This window comes from Chelonoidis abingdonii, chromosome 9, assembly GCF_003597395.2.
Source record: "Chelonoidis abingdonii isolate Lonesome George chromosome 9, CheloAbing_2.0, whole genome shotgun sequence".
Lineage (NCBI taxonomy): Eukaryota > Metazoa > Chordata > Testudines > Testudinidae > Chelonoidis > Chelonoidis abingdonii.
This window is the reverse complement of record NC_133777.1, coordinates 41282946-41302382: the sequence shown is the minus strand read 5'-3', so window position 1 is coordinate 41302382 and position 19437 is coordinate 41282946. Positions and strand designations below refer to the sequence as shown.

The following is a 19437-nucleotide window of genomic DNA, read 5'->3' as shown; positions in this document are numbered from 1 at the left end:
CTGGGAGGATTCAAGAAGGCACCAGCCTGATGACAACCCAAACTTCAACATGATGAGATGGAAGTAACCAAAAGTCCTGCCAAGGGGTTAGAGTTAAACTTTCCGGTAATGATTTTATTGGGATATGGAAATGCTGCAGTAACTTACAAAGTTCACAGTTTCTCCTGTTAATCACCAAATAGTAAGACCACACAATCCTGGAGAGGAGAGAGGCCGTGTCTACACCACAAACTTATATTGACTCATGCTACGTTGGCATGCAGCGACTGCAATCAGTACATCACTTGTGCACGTGTATACTTGGCTGCTTGTGTCCATGATGCGCGTACTCACCAGGAGTGCTTGCATCGGTGCAGAGTGCAGTGCACCATGGATAGGCATCCGAATGTGCAACTCACCACTGTCCAGCATGCTGTCTTTTGGGAAGATTTGGCAGTGCACGATGGAGCCAAAACGAGTTTCACAGGGTGACTGACAGCATGGGGTTAACTGACCAGTTTGCAACTGTCTCCATCCCATAATGTTATCTGTATCCCATAATTTCTGTGCCTTTTTTCAAAATCCTGCAAACTCTCATGGCCCTCCTCGCTGTCTGCCACATGTGACAGAAGCCTGGAGCCTACATACATCTGCATTGTTGTCGTGAACGTTGTAAGCACAGAACGCATGATCCTGGAGTATTTGCAGAGCTGCAAGAAGAACCGAATGAGTGGGGAATGTGATGATTCCTTGGAGGACAGATTGCTGTGTGACATAGCGAGAACCAATTCAAGATCGTTGGCAGTGGTCACGGAGCAGCTGCAGATAGTGAAGCATCGGTTCTGGGCCCAAGAAACAAGCACTGGCTGGTGGGTGCAGGTTTGGGGTGCTGAGCAGTGACTGCAGAACTTCTGAATGCGCAAGGCCATATTCCTGAATCTGTGTGCTGAGCTTGCCCCAGCCCTCCAGTGAAGGGACACCAAACAGAGCTGCACTGACAGTGGAGAAGCAAGCGGCAATCATACTGTGGAAATCTGCACCACCAGATTGCTACCAGTCAGTCAGAAATCAATTTGGAGTCATGAAATGCACTGCAGGGGCCATTGCAATGCAAGTATGCAAGGCCATTAATCGCTGCCTGCTGCGCAGGACTGTGACTCTGAGCAATGTTCAGGACATAGTGGATGGATTTGCAGCAATAGGGTTCCTGAACTGCAGGGGCGCCATAGATGGCATGCATATCCCTACTTTAGCACCAAACCACCTTGCCACGGAGTACATCAACAGAAAGGTGTACTTTTCTATGGTTATGCAAACGCTGGTGGATCACCAGGGATGCTTCACCAACTTCAGTGTGAGGTGGTCGGGGAAGGTGCATGACACTAGCATCCATAAGAACACAGGACCGTTTGGAAAGCTGCAAGCCAGGACTTTCTTTCCTGACCGACAGATTACCATTGGGAATGTTGAAATGTGAATAGCGATCCTACCCCTTGCTCCCCTGGCTCATGAAGTCATACACTGGCCACCTGACAGCACCATGGAACGATTCAACTACTGGCTCAGCAGGTGCAGAATGACAGTCGAATATGCTTTTGGTCATTTGAAGGGTTGCTGGCATTGTTTACTCACGAGACTGGACCTTAATGAGAAAAAGATCCCAATTGTTATAGCTGCCTGCTGTGTCTTGCATAATATCTGTGAAGCAAAGTGGGGAAAGTTTTGGCTGGGGGCGGAGGTGGAGCAGCTCTCTGCTGAATTTGAACAGCCAAATACAAAGGCTATTACAAGAGCTCAGCGCAGAGCTATATACTGCTCAGGGAGGCTTTGAAAGACCATTTTAACAGCGAACCAGGGTAGTGCTGTGGTGTTATAATGTGCTGTACCTGTCCCTGCTCTTTTGTGGCCTGGTAGGAATCATTGCTGTACATGTAGGAATATAACATTGTCAACGCACCTATTAATTTTGTTTCTGAATGAGTTGTATGACACTTGCAGTAACAAGTAATTGGGTGCTTTCAGAACTTCTGAGCAGTCAGCAGCATATGTTGTGAACTAATAGAGATGAATTATGTTCCAACTAATATAATTTTACTCTAACAAAATCAGTGCAAAAACAAAACCACATTCAATTTTAAAACAAATCTCAGTGAAAGCTTAATAAATAAATTAAGAGACCAGAACTTATGAAGGAGAAAGAACATTCATGTCCATTTCAGCTACACATGCGCCTACCGTGGCTTTCACAGGTCAGCGTATGAGAAGCTATGACTTTCTTTAATGTGCCCGGGTTGAAATGGGAGGGATAGAGCAGTGACCCCTGGTGCTACGTGGAATGCTGAGAGGGGTATAGGGAAGTCTCAATATTGAGTTCTCAATGAGCTGCAGAAGGAGGCAACCATGGGATGGTTGAATCTGCAGGTCCACCAGAGTCTTCAGCATCTGTGTTTTTTGCCTGAGAAGCCCCACTATGTCTTGGTGCATCTCCCTCTTCTTTTCTGGCTGGGATTCCTGGGCTTCTTTCCTCTCCACTTTCTCCTTCTCCAGGCTGTCCACAATGTTCCTCCTTCAGGCCCTGTGCTCATGGTCCGATGCAGCGCTGGCTTACAGGATCTTCTGTAACGTATCACCCCGAGTCATCTTCTTTCTCCTCCTTATCTGGGCTCAGGTGTTCTATGGGTGTGGAGGGGGTGACCCTGAAGGCCTCAAGGGCAGCAGCTGCAGATACAACCACACAGGTACCATTGTCAGCATATTCACTACAAAAAGCAAAACTTAAGATACAGACCTCACTCCCCTTCGTCCCTGAAAGTTGCTAGCACTGCATTCTTACTTCGGCTTGTGATGGCTTGTGCACGGCACCTGTCGCAGCACCAGCCACACAGTGAGTGTGGCCTGCTGGGGGTTGGGGACATGAGGAGGGAATTGCTCAGACACATGATTCTAGTAGTGCAGGGCAACTGCACTGAATACTGACACCGTGTTCCACAGACGGGGGTGATTTTAGCTGATATCTCACTCCTGAGGGTGACAAAGGCATAAAGCTCACAGCTGCTGCTGGCATCCCGAAGCCATCCGGGCTCATATGCTGCTAGCCTGCATACTCCAAAGGTAGCTGCTGAAGTTATTGCTGAGTGGCATGGCAAAGTATCCTACCACGGAGGAAGAAATAAGGCAGTCCTCCCTAGAAACCTTTGGCAGAGGATTGCGGAGGACCTCCACGGAAATGTCATCGAGATTTCAGAAGGATGCAAGGGACATCCCTGTGTACATAAACAAACAGCTCCACATGGCTCCCTTGCCTAACTCTAGAGAGGACTGAAAAGCAGTTAGCTACTAACAAAAAGTCAAAAGATGGTGCCCTGCTATATTGGGAGGCATCCCTGTAACTGAAAATGTATCTACACAAGGTGCTTACCTGAGGTTCCTTCTCCTGCATTGGACTTGCCCATGCTCGACTGGTGCAACTGGCTGGACTGTAGTGGAGTCAAATCAGGTCCTGGCTTGCTGTGCAGTTGGATCTCCCAGCTGCCTGTCCCACACATTCCTTGTCCACCACCCCCTGTCATAGCAGGGGCCTGTAATTCAGGCTCCTCAGAGGTATCCATGGTGCTTTTGTGGGTGGTGGGGTGTCCCCAAAGGCTGGCATGCAGCTCTTTGTAAAAACAGCAAGTCTGCAGCTCAGCACTGGATTGATCGATGGCCTGCCTGGCCTTCTGGTATGCTTCCTGCAGCTCCTTGGCTTTCATGCAGCACTTCTGCTGGTCCCTGTCCTACCCTTTCTCCTGTATCCCCTGAGCAATTTGCTCATAGATGTCGTCATAAATAGAAAGGGAAGGGTAACAACCTTTATGTATGCAGTAACATCAAATCCCTCCTAGCCAGAGGTACAGAATCACTTACCTGTAAGGGGTTAATCAGTTCAATTAACCTAGTTGACCCCCCCCATCCCTTCTTTAATGGCACAACTCCTGCTCATCTCTCTCTTTGTCAATGCAATACTCATATGCACTGTTACAGCTATGTAACTATTGTAAACATAAAACTGACAAAGGTTAGGGAGTCAATATACTGTGGCTGGAGCAAGCTTAATGTTGTCAGGAATACATTTTCAGCACCTTTAGGTTGTTCTGGAACTGAACTGCTTTTATTGATTTAGTTGGGGATTGGTCCTGCTTTGAGCAGGGAGTGGGACTAGAAGGCCTGCTGAGGTCCCTTCCAACCCTGATATTCTATGATACTATGAACAATGAGGAAAGAAGATACTTTCAAACCTGGGGCGGGGGGGAAGTTTTGTTTGTGCTCTTTGTTTTGTTCCCTCTTGAGACAAAGAGGGAGACCAAGCAGGTAATCCAGCTCCTACTGAAATGATACCTCTTAAAGTATAAGAAATTGTAAGTAATAGCAAGGAAATTCGTTAGATTATCTTTTGGTTTAGCCTGTGAATTTTCCCTATGCTAAGAGGGAGGTTTACTTCTGTTTTGTAACTTTGAAGTAGAGCCTAGAGGGGAATCCTCTGTGTTTTAAATCTTTTTATTACCCTGTAAAATTACCTTCCATCCTGATTTTACCAAGGTGCTTCTTTTACTTTTTTCTTTATAATAAAGTTCTTCTTTTAAGAACCTGATTGGTTTTTAGTGTCCTAAAAACCCAAGGGTCTGATCTGTACACACCTTGTTAGCCTATTGGTTGGGATATTATTCTCAAGCCTCCCCAGGAAAGGGGGTGAAAGGGTTTGGGGGGATATTTTGAGGGGGGGATATGGCTCCAAGTGGCCCCTCCCTAAATGTTTGTTTAAATCACTTGGTGGTGGCAGCAATACCATCCAAGGACAAAGAAAGGAATTTGTGCCTTGGGGAAGTTTTTAACCTAAGCTGGTGAAATATAAGTTAGGGGGTCTTTCATGCGGGTCCCCACATCTGTACTCCAGAGTTCAGAGTGGGGATGGAAACTTGACAGATGTCAATCATTTCTGCAGCTGGTTCAGAGCTGTGTCTGGACAGCCTCCCTTTCCCACAGACCCAGGAAACCCAATATCTCCTGTTTACTTCAGGCCGGAGCATGTCTGGAACACGCAGCCGGCACGATCATGATCATTTATGTTCTGTTTTGCGCTGTTTAATGTTTTCTTTTTCTTTCTTAAGTAATAGAATGACCCTGGTTAATAAATGGGATGTTTGTGCTTTGTTTTAACTGTGGTATCACCTAGAGTACGTAAAAGAGCCCCCGGGACTAGGTTTTAGTTGTCAGAGCCCTGGCCTGGCAGTGAGAACAGTGGGAAAGGGCTGGCCTCCCATTTCTTTTTTCTTAGTTAGATGGTTTTAGTGATTCTAGGATACAATTACTTGGTGCTCAACAATCTAAACCTCGCACTTTCCATCCCTACCCCCACTGGGCTGAGGTGCAGAGCTCCCCCAGCAGGACAGAAAGGCACAAAGGGGAGGAATGGGGTCTGGGCACAGGGCGTCAGGAGATTTTGCTAAATTCCACTTCTGCAGCTGGGTGACCTTAGGTAAGTCACTGCCCCTCGCGACATCTCTTTCTCCTCCCACCAGTCTGTCTTGTTCATGCAGATTGTGAGCTCTTTGAGGTAGGAACACACTGGGTCTGTGCCACACCAGAATGACAGGGCCCCTCAGTCTTAATCGGGGTCTCTGCAGTGCCCTGATTCTTGGTACGGAGCGGTGAAGCACGTGGCACAATGGGGCCCCGATCTCAGTCAGGGGATCTTCCCCCAGGAATACCACTGCAGGCTTCACCCCTGCTCTCAATTCCCTGTCCCATCGTGCGCCAAACTTACTCAGTCCTCCCAGCGTGATCCCAATGGAGCTGAGATTGGCGAATCCACAGAGGGCAAAGGTCGTAATGATTTCAGCTCGCATCTAAACAACACAACAGCAGGTGAGAGGCACCGTGGAGATGTGTCCCCAGGGGAGCCACTCCCAGGGAGCCACTCCCCCTGCCCCCCCCACTGACCCTTCTGGCCTCAGCTTGTGTGAAACAGTGAACAGCCCCTCGTGGGGCAATAGCATAGAGAAGCCAAGGCCCTGAAGCTGACCTTGAGCAAACTCATGGTGCCAAATTGCCCTTCCCTCTCCTTTGAGCATGGATGAATAGTACAGTGCATGGCAGCACTCACCCTGGGCCAGGGGCTTGCTCTTTTTGGCCATTCAGGCCCTGACCTGCCTGCCAAGGCAAGTGCAGCTCAGTGAGTCCAGAGGCAGCCTTTGCGCTGTCTGTGTGGCCTCTGGACCTGTCAAGCCAGAGTGTGGGAACTTGTGTCGGGAGCAATCAGAGACACCTGTCCCTGCTTGCTGGCAGCTGGCCCTCCCAGGGAGCCTGCAGCCCTCGCCGGGCAGCCCTGGCTCTCTTTCTGCCTCAAGCCTGATGCAAGGCCAGGCTAGCTCTGTCGGATCAAGGAAGTCTGAGATGCTTGGCAGATTGTTTCTGAGCCGTGCTTTGAGCCCCCCAACCCCTCCTCCCTACAGGCTACCCCAATATTTCCCTCTGCCCAGACACAGAGTTCCCCAGCTCAGCTCACTGCCCTTCACGCCTGGTGCTGCCTTGTGAGCTGCTCAGCACATTCCCCAGCGTGGCAGCTCATGGCTCTCACCGAAATCCACTGCTTGCGATCCCCGCTCCATTCCTCCAGCCCCGACAGCCGGTTCTTCTTGTACGTTGACAGCTGCTCATACGCCACAAACTCGTTCAGGAAGATTTTGATGCCTAACAGCTCGGCCACCAGAGGTGAGTCTGCCCAGTCTGCCCCCATGAGGAAGGCCACAGGCATCAGGATGTAGGAACAGATTACCTGGGACAGAGCCCCCCAGAGATGGTTAATACACATGTGTTTGAGCCAGAACCCGCCCCTAGCTGCTCCATTGCATACCACCCTCCTGCCCAGCACCAGCCTGTGCTGGGCTCCTGGCAGTGCTGTGCTGCAGCAGACGCCTCATGGGAGCAGGAAAAAGAGCCAAACAGGGGTGATGCTATCTTAGGCAACTCATGGCTTAATGGGCAACAGCATCTCTGTGCTCACCTGGCAGGACTAGGCTTGCCAGGTGTCCGGTTTTCAACTGGAACACCTGGTTGAAAAGGGACTTTGGTGGCTCCGGTCAGCACAGCTGACCAGGCTGTTAGAAGTATGGTTGGTGGCATAGGCAGGCTCTGTGCCTGGCTCCTGGGAAGCAGCCACGTCTCTCCGGCTCGTAGGCAGAGGCATGACCGGGAGGGCTCCGGCGCTACCCCTGCCCTGAGCGCTCCCAGGAACCACAGCCAATAGGAGCTGTGGGGACAGCACCTGCGGGCACACAGAGCCCCCTGGCTCCACCTTCACCAAAAAGACATATGACCACTTCCCAGGAGCTGCCTGAGATAAACACCATCTGGAGCCCACACCCTCTCCTGTGACCCAACCCCTCTACCCCAGCCCTGAGCCCCCTCCGGCACCCAAATTCCCCCGCTCCTGGAACCTGCACTCCGTATCCCAACCACCTGCCCCAACCAGGACCCCCCTCCCAAACCCTGAGCCCCTAATTTCAGGCCCCACTCCAGAGCCCATACTCCCAGACCAGAGCCCGTACCCCTCCCACACCCCTGCATTAGCCCAGATCACCCTCCCACACTCTCAACCTCTCAGCCCCACCCCCCCAGCCTGGAGTCCTGTCCTGCACCCCAAACTCTGCATTCCCGGCCCCACCCCAGCGCCCACACCACTAGTCACAGCCCTCATCCCTTCCCACAACCCCAAACCCCTGCCCCAGCTCGGAGAAAGTGAGCAAAGGTGGGGCCTTTGACAAGGGGTGGAGCAAGTGCAGGGCCTCAGGGAAGGGGCATGGCAGGGCAAGGGTGTTCAGTTTTCTGCGGTTAGAAAGTTGGCAACGCTAGGCAGGACTGGGGAAGGCTCAGGTTCCTAACCTCATCTTTGCTCTGCACCCTGCTCTGCCTCTCGGCCAGAGTGCCCCAATAGCTGACCAAGTGCCTAGTGGAAGACACAGCTGTCACAAATTTGGCACCATTTCTGCTGGGCCTAGAGCTGTCCTGAGGCCTGTTTTGCAATGAGCAGGGTGGATAAGGTGGTGAGCGCTCTCAGGCTGCCTGGCACTAGCAGGACTCAGACTGAGCCAAGAGAGTGGGGAGGCAGGCCCATCCCATGTTTAGCGGCTGCATGCGACATAAGACAAGCTCCAGCACACTGAATGGGAGTTGTCTGGCTGGGTGGAGATCACAGTGCAGTGAGATCTGGCAGTGCCAGGAGGCTGGATTGGGGCATGTATCTGAGAGGGGTGGGTCATTGTCAGGGGGTATACAGGTTTTCAGAGGACAGAGCCTCTGAGATGGACTTTGGGGGGAGAAGGGAGATACTGGACACAATGCAAAGTCCCCTCCCCGGTAGACGCTCTCAGCCAGGAGCTCAGAATGGGGCAGCAGGAGGAGCTTGGGAGATGGGCCCAGATGTGGGCCTGGGGGAGCCAGGCTGGAGAGAAGAGGTGGAGTCCTTAGTATGGAGGTGGAGGCGAGCCAGGGCAGGCTGAGTGGGGAGCAGCATGTCTGGGGGGCAGGACTGGTGCTGTCAGGAGATTTGAGGAGGCAGGCAGAGCAGAAGACCTAAGATCTGTCCAGGTGGAGGTGGTGACAGCCGTGAGAGTGGGGCCATGGTGGAGATCTCAGCACAGGCCTGACCAGTGAGGGCAAAATCTGAGTGGCAGGGCTGGCAGGCTTCCTAGCTGGCTTCGCGCAGCTCCTCAGAAGCACTGACATGTCCCTGTGGCGCCAAGGTGCAGGGGCAGCCAGGCAGGCTCCACGTATTGCTCTGGCCCCATGTGCTGGCCCCTCAGCTCCCATTGACCATGAACCGCAGCCAATGGGAGATGCAGGGGAGGTGTCTGTGGGCGGAGTCTGCATGTAGAGCCACCTGTCTGCCCCTATGCCTAGGAGCCGAAGAACATGTCACTGCTTCCGGGGAGCCCTCTTATGTAAGCACCACCTGGAGCCCGCACCCTTCCCCCTGAACCCCAACCCCCCAGCCCAGTCTGCAGCCCATCCTGCACCCAAACTCTCTCCCACAGCCTGCACCCCCTCCCAATGCCCTGCCCCAACCCTGAGCCCCCTCCCACACCCAAACTCCCTCCCAGAGCCCGCACTCCTCCCACACCCCAACCCCCTGCCCCAGTCTGGAGCCCCTCTAACACCCAAACTCCCTACTGGAGCCTGCACCCCAACACACATGCCTGCCCCATGCCAGAACCGTCTCCCACACCCTGAACCCCTCATTTCTGGCCCCACCGCACAACCAGCGCCCCCACCCCAGAGCCCATATTTGGTCCCATACCCCAACCGCAATGCCTCAGCCTAGAGGCCCCTCCCACATGCCAAACCCCTCAGCTCCACCACCTCCCATTCTGAAGCCCCCTCCTGCAGCCCAAACCCCTAATCACCATCCCCACTCCAAAGCCTGCACCCCAGTCCCCTGCCCCAGTCTGGAGCCTCCTCCTGCACCCTGAACCCCTCATTTCTGGCCCCATCCCAGAGCCCAAACCCCTCCTGGACCCCAACTCTCTGCCCTAGCCCAGTAAAAATGAGCGAGTGAGTGAGGGTGGGGGACAGCAAGTGACGGGAGTGGGGTGGGGATGGAGTGAGTGGGGGTGGGACCTCAGAGGAGGAGTAGGGCCTCAGAGAAGGGGAGAGGCTAGGGTGTTCGGTTTTCTGCAATTAGAAAGTTGGCAACCTTAGGCAGGAGGAGGGGAGGAGGAGCAGCTTCTTGCTCTGCTTTGAGCCGGGGGGAGGGCATGCAGAATGCAGATTGGATGCTTTCAGGGGGAAGTGAAGGCTGTGGGAGAAAGGGGCACAGTGGCTGTGGTGCAGGGGAAGCACTGTAGTGGGCAAGGGAGAGGACAAAACCAGGAGCACAGAATAGGGCGAGTCCATGTGGGTGTGGGGCTGCCCCCAGGTGTCCGGCATGGCAGTACCTGGAACGAGAGCCCCTTGATGTTCACCATCTCCCCGAACCAGGACAGGGCAACATTGATGAACTTCAGCACAGCCAGGAAGGCAATCAGGTTGGCTGCAATGTTAGCGACCAGCCCCACGGAGGTGGCGGCACCATTGCTGGCAGCTTCCAGGATATTCTGCTCAGCCCTGGTGGTACAAGGAGAGTGATCAGTGAGAGGGACCCCTCTGGTGCCAGCTGGCAGAGAGCTCAATGTTCTTTAAAAGCAGCTCATGTCAGACCTGACAAACTCACTATTCCTAATAATACACTGTTATTATGGCACTAATCCATAAAAAGCAGCTTGTGAGGTCACTTCTCGGCACTCAGAATCACTATGAGATATGTGTACAGGTAATAGAGAAGGACTAATGTAACTATACTGAAAATTACATCCCTATGGTCCTGCAGTGAAAGAGAGTCACCAAGAACTCTCATTTCTTGCGATGGCCTCTCCCTGGCTAGCTGATTACGTCAGATGTGTCTCAGCTTTGCACTGCTGAAACAACCAGGCAAGTCAATGGAAAACCATCAAACTACAAACATCGTAACCACATGGCAGTGACCGGGAATGGCAGGGAAGCAAGGGGCTGGGCCTGTCTGAGAACAGAGACAAAGGACTGAGTCAGTGTATTACAGGGTGGGGAAAGACTGCATCCATTTACTGAGACGGTACCTTGATTAGCAGGATGCTTCCTGTACTGACCCCTGCCTCCTTGGGGCCAGCAAGTGCTGCACAAGACCGAACTTTGGGGTGAGAACCTAGGAAAGGGAGCTCTTCGCAAGTGTAGGACCGAGGTCACAGTTATGATTTTGTTGTTTGTAACCACTAGTTTCTATCACTCACACTTATTTCTATTTGAATCTCTATTCTCTCTGTTACATTTCCTTTTGTTTTACTATAATTGTCCTCAAGTGCTGTGTGTGGTACAGGACTGGTAGGCTAACTAGGGGACATGGCTCCTTTGGGACCAGAGGGTCTGGGATTTCTGTGAGTATCCAGTGATCAGGGACTGAACACCACAGGGGGACACTTTGAAAGGAGGTCGGGGCTGGGATGCATCGACTGTCGACCTGCAGGGCGAAGGCAGGGCTGGTGTAGCCCAGAGGAGAGTGTTTGAGTCAGGACCCGGTGTTCATGGTATAGTGCAGGCTGAAGGGGCAGATGAGGTGGCTGTGACATTGCACCCCTTAAGGCTTTATGGAAATATGCTTATGAATGTATATATGACATAACTGGAATATGTTTTATGCTACATATGCCATGTAACATATCTTGGTAAAGGTCATGATCTACAGAATCTATTCATCCTATTTGTATGCATGTGCCATTTTTGTGTTCAAAGTTATGAATATTGGCTGTGTACTTGCTTGATTTCTAAGTAGCCTTAGTAAAGCATTTGGTCAGCTTCTTGAGAAAGGAATGTGCAAGTTAAGTGCCCAATCAAGAAGCACTTAATGGACAATGGATCTTGGAAGGCTCCAATCCACATAAGAAGTCTACTTGAAGATGTTCAAGGTAGCATGTGAACCATGGCTGCTCCCTGTAAATTCTGAGTCATGCATGGACATATGACTTGCCCATGTGACTCCAAAACTCCATCTTGTAGCTGGGATTCTACACAGGGAGAGGGAGGGGTGTTCACCAACAAGAGAAGTCTATTTAAACCCCTGGGAGACCCCTCCATTTTCTCTTCAGCTGGCTAAAGAGAGAGCCTTTCCACCCCCAAAGAAATTGGAACAAAGGACAGTAACTACAGGGGATGTGAGTGATTGCTGGACCCAGACTAGAAGGAGACTAGTCTGTAAAAGGAAGTTTACTAGAATTCCTCTGAGGGTGAGGTTTTTATCTGTATTCAGTTTTCTTACTGTATTAGACACAGACTTGCATGTTCTATTTTATTTTACTTTACTTGGTAATTCACTTTGTTCTGTCTGCTACTACTTGGAGCCACTTAAATCCTACTTTCTGTTTAATAAAATCACTTTTTACTTATTAATTAACCCAGAGTATGTATTAATACCTGGGGGTGGGGGCAGCAAACAGCTGTGCATCTCTCTCTATCAGTGTTATAGAGGGTGAACAATTTATGAGTTTACCCAGTATATGCTTTATACAGGGTAAAATTGATTTATTTGGGGTTTAGACCCCATTGGGAGTTGGGCATCTGAGTGTTAAAGACAGGAACACTTCTTAAGCTGCTTTCAGTTAAGCCTACAGCTGTTAGAGGACATGGTTCAGACCTGGGTTTGGGTTTGCAGCAGGCTAGCGGGTCGGGCTCAAATCAGGCAGGGCACTGAAGTCCCAAGCTGCCAGGGCAAGAAAGCAGGGGCAGAAGTAATCTTGGCACATCAGTTGGCAGCCCCAAAGGGGTTTCTGTGATCCAACCAGTCACAGTGATTATCTGGTGCATTGGGAGGGAGCATTTGCAGGCACGCATGCTGCAGGGCTTGAGGCAGGGCTAAGCAGAGCATGGAAGTGGCATGTCTGCAGGGTGGGGAGAACCAGGCTGGCTGGGTTGGTCAAGGTTAGTCGTGCCAGGGTAGGGCTGGTTCTGGGTATGACGGGGCGGGGCAAGGCAAGGTAGGGCATGGCCGGATTCAGGATATGGCAGGCAGCACAGAGTGGGGCAGGAAATATGGGGCAGGGTAGGCAGCACAGGGAAGGGTTGGGCAGAGAAGGGCAAGGCAGTGCAGGGAAGGGAGGGGAGGGGTGCGGCAGGGCCAGGCTGGGCAGGGAAGGACAGCATGGGGCGGGGAAGGGCAGGGAAGGGCTGGAGGCAAGGTCAGGCTGGGCAGGGCAGGGCCAGGCAGTGTAGTGTGGGGCTGTGACACTTTTCAGGGCACCCCGGGTTGTGAGTCACCTTGTTGCAATCTGCCCCTACAGCAAGGGAGTCTTGCCTGTGCCAGTTGAGTGTTAGCTCCCCCTGCCCCAAGCACCGCACCACTTACCCTCTAGCAAGCTTCACGCCTTCCTTGCTCTTGAATTTGGACTCTTCTACTTCTGGGTAGACTAGCTTGGCCATGGCGAGAGCACAGGGCGCAGCCATCACAGAGGCAGCGATCAGCGAGGAGGGGTCGATCTGTAGCACACACGATGGGGACATTCCCAGTGGTCAGCCCTCCATCCTATCCCCAGGGCTGAGCCCACACTGAGAGGAACCAAAGAAATCCATGGAATGCCCCCGTGGGATGATGGGTTTGCTGGCTGTCATGGCAGGGCAGGCAGGGCTGTGGATGGGTGCTGTTCAGGTGCATCCTGGAGAACTTTACATCTGGCTGAGGGCAGGTCTGTCTCCTACCTGCCCTCTCAGCCCCTTTGCCTCCCCATGGCAATTCTTGTGCCAGTCCCCCTACGTGCTAAGACCCCTGCACAGACCCTATGGCAGGGGTGAGCAAACTACAGCCCGGGGACTGCATCCAGCCCATCAGAGGTTTTAATCCAGTCCTCAAACTGCTGGGGAGTGGGGTCCAGGGCTTGCCATGGTCCAGCACTGCAGCTGGGGAGCGGGGTTGGGGGCTTCCCCCACTCCGCGTGGCTCCCAGAAGCAGCGCAGAGTGGGGCAAGTTCCTACGCGTAGGTGCAGCCAATGGGCTTCACATGCTGCCCCTGCTCCAAGCATCGCCCCCACAGCTTCCATTGTCTGGGAACCATGGTGAATGGGAGTGGCAAGGGGCAGCATCTGCGGACAGGGCAATGGGCAGATCCGCCTGGCTGTGCCTCTGCATAGGAGCCAAAGGGGTGACATGCCGCTGCTTCTGGGAGCTGCTTGAGATAAATGCCACCTGGAACCTGCACCCCTGACCTACTCCTACATCTCAACCCCTTCCCCAGCCCTGATCCCCCTCCTGCCCTCTGAACCCCTCGGTCCCAGCCCGGAGCAACCTCCTGCACCCCCAACCCCTCATCTCCTGCCCCAGCCCAGAGCCCCCTCCTGCACCAAGAACTTATTTCTGGCCCCACCCCAGAGCCTGCACCTCCAGCCCGAGCCCTCACCCCCTCCCACACTCCAACCCCCAATTTCATGAGTAATCACGGCCCACCATACAGTTTCCATACCCAGATGTGGCCCTCGGGCCAAAAAGTTTGCCCACCCCTGCCTTATGGTATACATGCTGCGAGAAGCCTAGGTCCAGATATTGTGTTCCCACCTTTCTAATTGCTGGTAACCGGACCCCCAAGGCCCCACCTTTTCCCTCAAGGCCTCGCCCCTTTTCTGTGTCTTCCCCCAGGTCCCACCCCCTTCTCCACCTCTTGCGCCCAAGGTCCTCCCTCCGTTGCTTACTGCATCATCTCAAGGAGCCTGCCTGCAGGTAGGAGGTGGCTGTAGCTGAGCAGTGGCTGGTGCAGGATGATCCAGCACCTCTCCCCACCCCGTGGGAACCGGACTTTTGGTTCAGGTGCCATTTACCAGACACCTGGCCACCCTAAATGGTGTCCAGACACAGAAGCCAAAAGCCAGCCTGTCTGGGTAAAGCCCAGCCGGGATATTGCTGCCTGCACTGAGGCAAGAGAGTCTGGGTGCTGACTGCTGCGCTCACCCCAAAGGACATGTAGGCTCCCATCACACTGCCGGCAATGGTGGCGAAGCCCCCGGTCATCACTGCATGGACTTCTGAGAGTGTCATGTCTGCCAGGTAGGGGAGGACCAGCAGCGGGGCCTCTGTCTGCACCAGAGTAAAAGACAATGAGGGTCCACCCGATTCACAGAACAAGAGATGCCTCCCTGGCCAGCTGTGCCCTGGGCAGAGGGGGTTCACCCCACAGCGTTACCCCTGGGGCTCATGTCTCCCCAGGGATCTGGGGGAAGTTTGAGCACATCCTCTGGAGCAGTGAGCAGGCTAGATTGGTCCATAGCACACACGGCAGCATGGCCTCCCAGGAGCCTGCCCTCTGACAGGGGAAATGGGACCAGGGGTCTTGTCTCCATCATGGGGCTGAGACATGCACCTCCAAAGGGACTGGGAGGGACCCAGAGGCTGTGGAGAGGGCCCTGACATCTCTGCATTTCCTGGCTGTGAGGGCTCAGGAGAAACATCACAAGGCAGCTGCTCCCTGCTGCAGGGCATGGCTCTGTACGGAGAGCGGGGGGCACTCTGCCCCTTGTGGGGGTTGTGAGGTGCTTGGTGGTCATGTCCTGGTGCTGCCCAGCCTGAGTGATGCTAGGTTGCCTCCCAGAAGCTCTTACCTGTCCTACAAAGATGTTTCCTGCCACACTGAGGGTCTCGGTGGGCGTAGTACCCATGGTGATTTGCAGCAGCCAGGAGATCTGCAGGGAAGCAGGCAGGGCTCAGTCTCAGAACAAATCCAGGACATTTCACAAAGGCTCTGTCCCCAGAGGTCAGATCCTGCCTGGGTGTGGGCCCAGATCCAAGACGTGTGGCTGAGGCAGAGATCCAGGGATGAGTGCTCTGGTACCAGGGCTTTGCACAGCCCCACGAGAGCGCCTGAGATCTTGGGACAGCCCTTCTGGGGCTGAGTCCTATGTTAATACAAAGCTTCCAGCCATGTGTTTCCCTTTTGTAAGGATTCCTGCTGCCCCAGCCTGCCAGTGCCAGGAGCTTCTGGGACTTGTGTGGGTGCCACACTGCGAGCTGGGGCTCCCAGCAAGCTGGCTAAACCAAGTACCCTGGCAGGGGCTCCACCTGCCAAAGTCTAGGTTATTTCAAGGCAGGACAGGGGGACAGACTGGGTAGTGACATGAACGCTGGGGCACAAAGACTTGTACAGCCCCATGCAACATGCGGGAGGAGCAGGTCCTGCCATCAATCCCCCCTTGTACCAGAGCTGCAATCCCCCGAGACCCAGGGCTTGGCCTTACCTTCAGGATGACCCACTGCATGAGGCCAACGTAGTAAAGAATGGACATCACACAGCTGAAGAACACGACAATTGGTAAAGCCTGCAGGCAGAACAGCAGTGCACAGGGTCAGCACAGGAGCCGAGCAGGGCTTGCTGGGAGCCTGTGGCAGAGAACAGGCTGAAGCCCCACATCTTGCCCCAGTGCCTGCAGCTGGGCATGATGTGGCGCAGAGTCAGAGAGCACAGAATAGTCCACAGGATGGCCCATGAGAACTGGGGTTCCGGCAGTGCCAGGGCTGCATGGCAGGTAGAAGGAGGATCTCACAGTACCAGCTCTCGCTACAGGCACAGAATAACAGAATGAGAGCCAGGGCTGCTCTGCACCTCGTGCTCCCCCTTCCTGGGCGGTGCCAATGGCCTCCCCTCATAGGCCTGGCAGGATGACCCAGGCCAAAGGAAAGCTAGTTCCTAACACCCACTGTCCTCCCCCTGACCCACGTGCTGACCTGAAAGGCAAAGGCCTCCATGATCAGTCTGTCCCCAAAGATGAAGCTGGAGCCAGCGGTGGTGTAACTCAGAAAGATCTGTGTGGGGAGATGGTACATGTTGGGGAACAGTGCTACGGAGAATATGCCACAAGGCCTCTTCAGTCATGACCGTCATGGGAAAAAAACCCAAGCCCCCTCCCTCACACAGCACTCTAGCCCTGCCTGGGGATCACAGCAACAATCCTTCCTGCCCCAGTGTGCACTCCATGGCATGGGGAAGCCTCTAGAGCCCCTGCCCTGGACAGAGTGGAGGAGTGGGAACTGCAGGAGATCCAGGAATGTAAGGGAGGTGTTAGCGGCCTGACAAATGATCTGGAGGCAAGGGCTGCAGCAGCCACTATGGACTTCATGGCAGCATCGGGGTCTCTGTGGCAAGGAGTCAGGCCCAGATAAGGGAACGGGGTGGGAGGCTGCCTCCTGGGTGCCAGGACACTGAGGGCCACAGGAGTTGGGGAGCCACCACTTACTGACAAGTTTATGGGAACCAACAACATGAGAGAAGGGCCAGAGCCTGTGGGGCCGTAGGACAGAGGGAGCCATTTTCAGCTAACACCGAACAAGGAACTTTACTAGCCCTAGCCCTAGAACTGTTCAGCCTCCCTCTGCTTCTCTGCACTGCTCCTGTCCAAAGCCAGGCCCACTCCTTGCCCGGCTTCCTGCTACAGGTAAAGGAACAGCTTGTCACACCAGGTCCCCGTGATGGCCTGGCCTGCAGGCTATTGGCCAACACCAGCTTAAGCGTCAATCTCCTGAGCAATAAAGGATAGTTAGAACCTAGCCCCATGCCCACCCACCTGGCCCCACCTCCACGCCACTCCTCTAGCCCCACCCTCATCCTCCACCCCAGCCCCAGCCCTACCTTGATCTTCCACCCCTACCCTCTCAGCCCTACCTCCATATGCAACCTCACCCCAGCCTCACCTCCACCCCCAACCACACCCACCCCATTCCCACCTCCAAACCCATCTCCACTGACTCCAAATACACCCATCCCACCTCACCTCCATGCCCTCTCCCCGCTCCACCTCAAACATCCCCTACCGTCTGGCAGCAGCACACTCAGTACCTGGATCTGATTGCCAAGCCACTGGAATGCTTCAAATCCAGGATCCGTTCTGATTATAAAGAGCCCAAGAACAAACTCCAGGCCAAGGCCCCAGAAGACGGTTCTCCAGGGCACCTGGGACCAAGACCAAAGCAGTGCTCTATGTATTGAGTCCCATCGTCTTCCCACTCCAGCCTCTAGCCTCTGTTAGTCATATAAGACTCTAAGCCCCACTGTCATTTCATGGGAGGAGCCAGCAGGCACTTAGCTGCCATGGCAATGGGTGTCATAGAAACACCCAGACAGACAGCAGGTAGGACCAGGTGAGGGATCTGAGCACTGACCCCACCGTGCTGGGCTGAGGGAGCCTCTTGCAAGATGCACTTCCCCCTTTCTCTGAAAGGATCCCTCCAGTCGAGAGTGAGCCTCCACCTCTGTTTGGCTGACCAGGCCCTGGCCAGTGAGAGGCAGGGTTTTCTGGTGCACTCTGAAAAAGCAGTATAAGGAGGTGGAATGGGAGGAAACCAAGGAGCAAACAGAGAGAGAGCAGAGGAAGGGGCCAGGAAGACAGACAATGAGATGGTGCCAATTGGGGAATGGGTGCCAGGTGAACAATCCCTCCATGTAAGGACACATCACCCTTTGCACACATGCCAGGCTCACTCTCGGAGGCACTTTGCTGTCAATGGCCTTGCATCACTGTGACCCAGAGCAAAGCCTGACCCACTGAACAAGAAATGGGTAGGGGGAGGGGGCAGAATTATAAAGGTATTTAGGCACCTAATGTTTCAGCTAGGTACCTAGTGGGATTTTCAAGATTACCCATGCAGGTGAGGTTAAAAGACAATGGGAGTTGGATGCTGAACTCACTTTGGTGCTTTGTAAACCCCACTCGGTGCCTATCTGCATCTAGAGGTGCCCGAACCTCCTTGTAACTCTGGCCCTAGGTCAATATTTCTGTCCCCACTGCAGGTGGAGGTCGATGGGGAACTTATTGCCCAAGCTCAGAGACGTGGGTGGTCTATGCTCTGTTCTCTGGCCATGCTGCCTCTCTGATCTCTGCCAGTGAGCTCTGCCGGCTGCATGCCCTCCCTGTTTTCCACTGGTGCCCCAGAGGCTTCTTCTATGGGGCACCAGGAGATAACAAATGCAAACAGTACAAGGGTGTGCATGCTCCCAGAGACAACTTCTGCCTTCAGCCCCTAGGACAAGCCAGAGCTGAACTGATCAGGGAGACCTGCCCTTGGAGAAACAGCATCTGCAGCATTGGACCACGCCAGTCCTTCCTGCATGGAAGTGCAGCACCCAAAGGAAACACATCCACTTACTGCAGCATGGTGCTTGGAGCAGGCAAAGAGGAATAGAACAAACGCGCAGAGGCCAGCAAATGAAATTAGCTGCTCTGGCCTTTTGGAGGTGTCCAGAACCAGCCATGTGACCAGACCAACCAGAACGGCCAGCCAGAACACCCTGCAGGGGAAGAAGCAGACAGCAAGTTGGCCAGCTGAAGTGGCTGCAGGAACTCCTGGGAGCATGAGTATCAGCTCTCCACCTCCAGTGAGATGACAAGGGCTCAGTGCCAGCAATATGCCACTGACACTCTACTTGTCCCTCACCGCACGCAATCACATCCTGTCCCCAAGCTGGCCCAGTGGCAGCGGCTGATTGAAGTTAGCGTCAAGGAGGTCCCATGCTGAATGGCTGAGGAATATTCCTACAGGAGCCTGCCATCAACTTCCAGCCATTGGATGGTGTTAGACCTTTTTCTGCTAGATTGAAGAGCCCATTATTAAATATTTGTTCCCATGTAGGTACTTATAGATTGTGATCAAGTCACCCCTTAACCTTCTCTTTGATAAGCTGAATAGATTGAGCTCCTTGTGGCTCTCGCTATAGGGCAGGTTTTCTAATCCTTTAACAAGTGTTATGACTCTTCTCTGAACTCTCTCAAATTTATCAACATCCTTCTTGAGTTGTGGAACTAGTATTCCAGCAGTTGTCATATCAGTGCCAAAGACAAAAGTAAAATAATCTCTCTACTCCTACTCAAGATTCCCTTGTTTATGCATTCAGG

The 19437-nt window shown here is 53.5% G+C and overlaps 1 protein-coding gene across 1 annotated transcript in view; it reads right to left on the bottom strand.

Annotated features, from left to right (window-relative positions):
• The window catches only part of LOC116836246 (sodium/nucleoside cotransporter 2-like), a 42366-nt gene that overhangs the window by 11828 nt on the left and 11101 nt on the right, over positions 1-19437 (bottom strand). Inside the window, exons 5-14 of the mRNA XM_032799748.2 lie at positions 18692-18833; positions 17385-17498; positions 16277-16354; positions 15790-15870; positions 15157-15237; positions 14510-14635; positions 12920-13050; positions 9948-10116; positions 6593-6790; positions 5780-5861 (exon numbers count right to left, since the gene is read on the bottom strand). Coding sequence (XP_032655639.2) covers positions 5780-5861; positions 6593-6790; positions 9948-10116; positions 12920-13050; positions 14510-14635; positions 15157-15237; positions 15790-15870; positions 16277-16354; positions 17385-17498; positions 18692-18833 — 1202 coding nt within the window. The remainder of the gene's footprint in view (positions 1-5779; positions 5862-6592; positions 6791-9947; positions 10117-12919; positions 13051-14509; positions 14636-15156; positions 15238-15789; positions 15871-16276; positions 16355-17384; positions 17499-18691; positions 18834-19437) is intronic.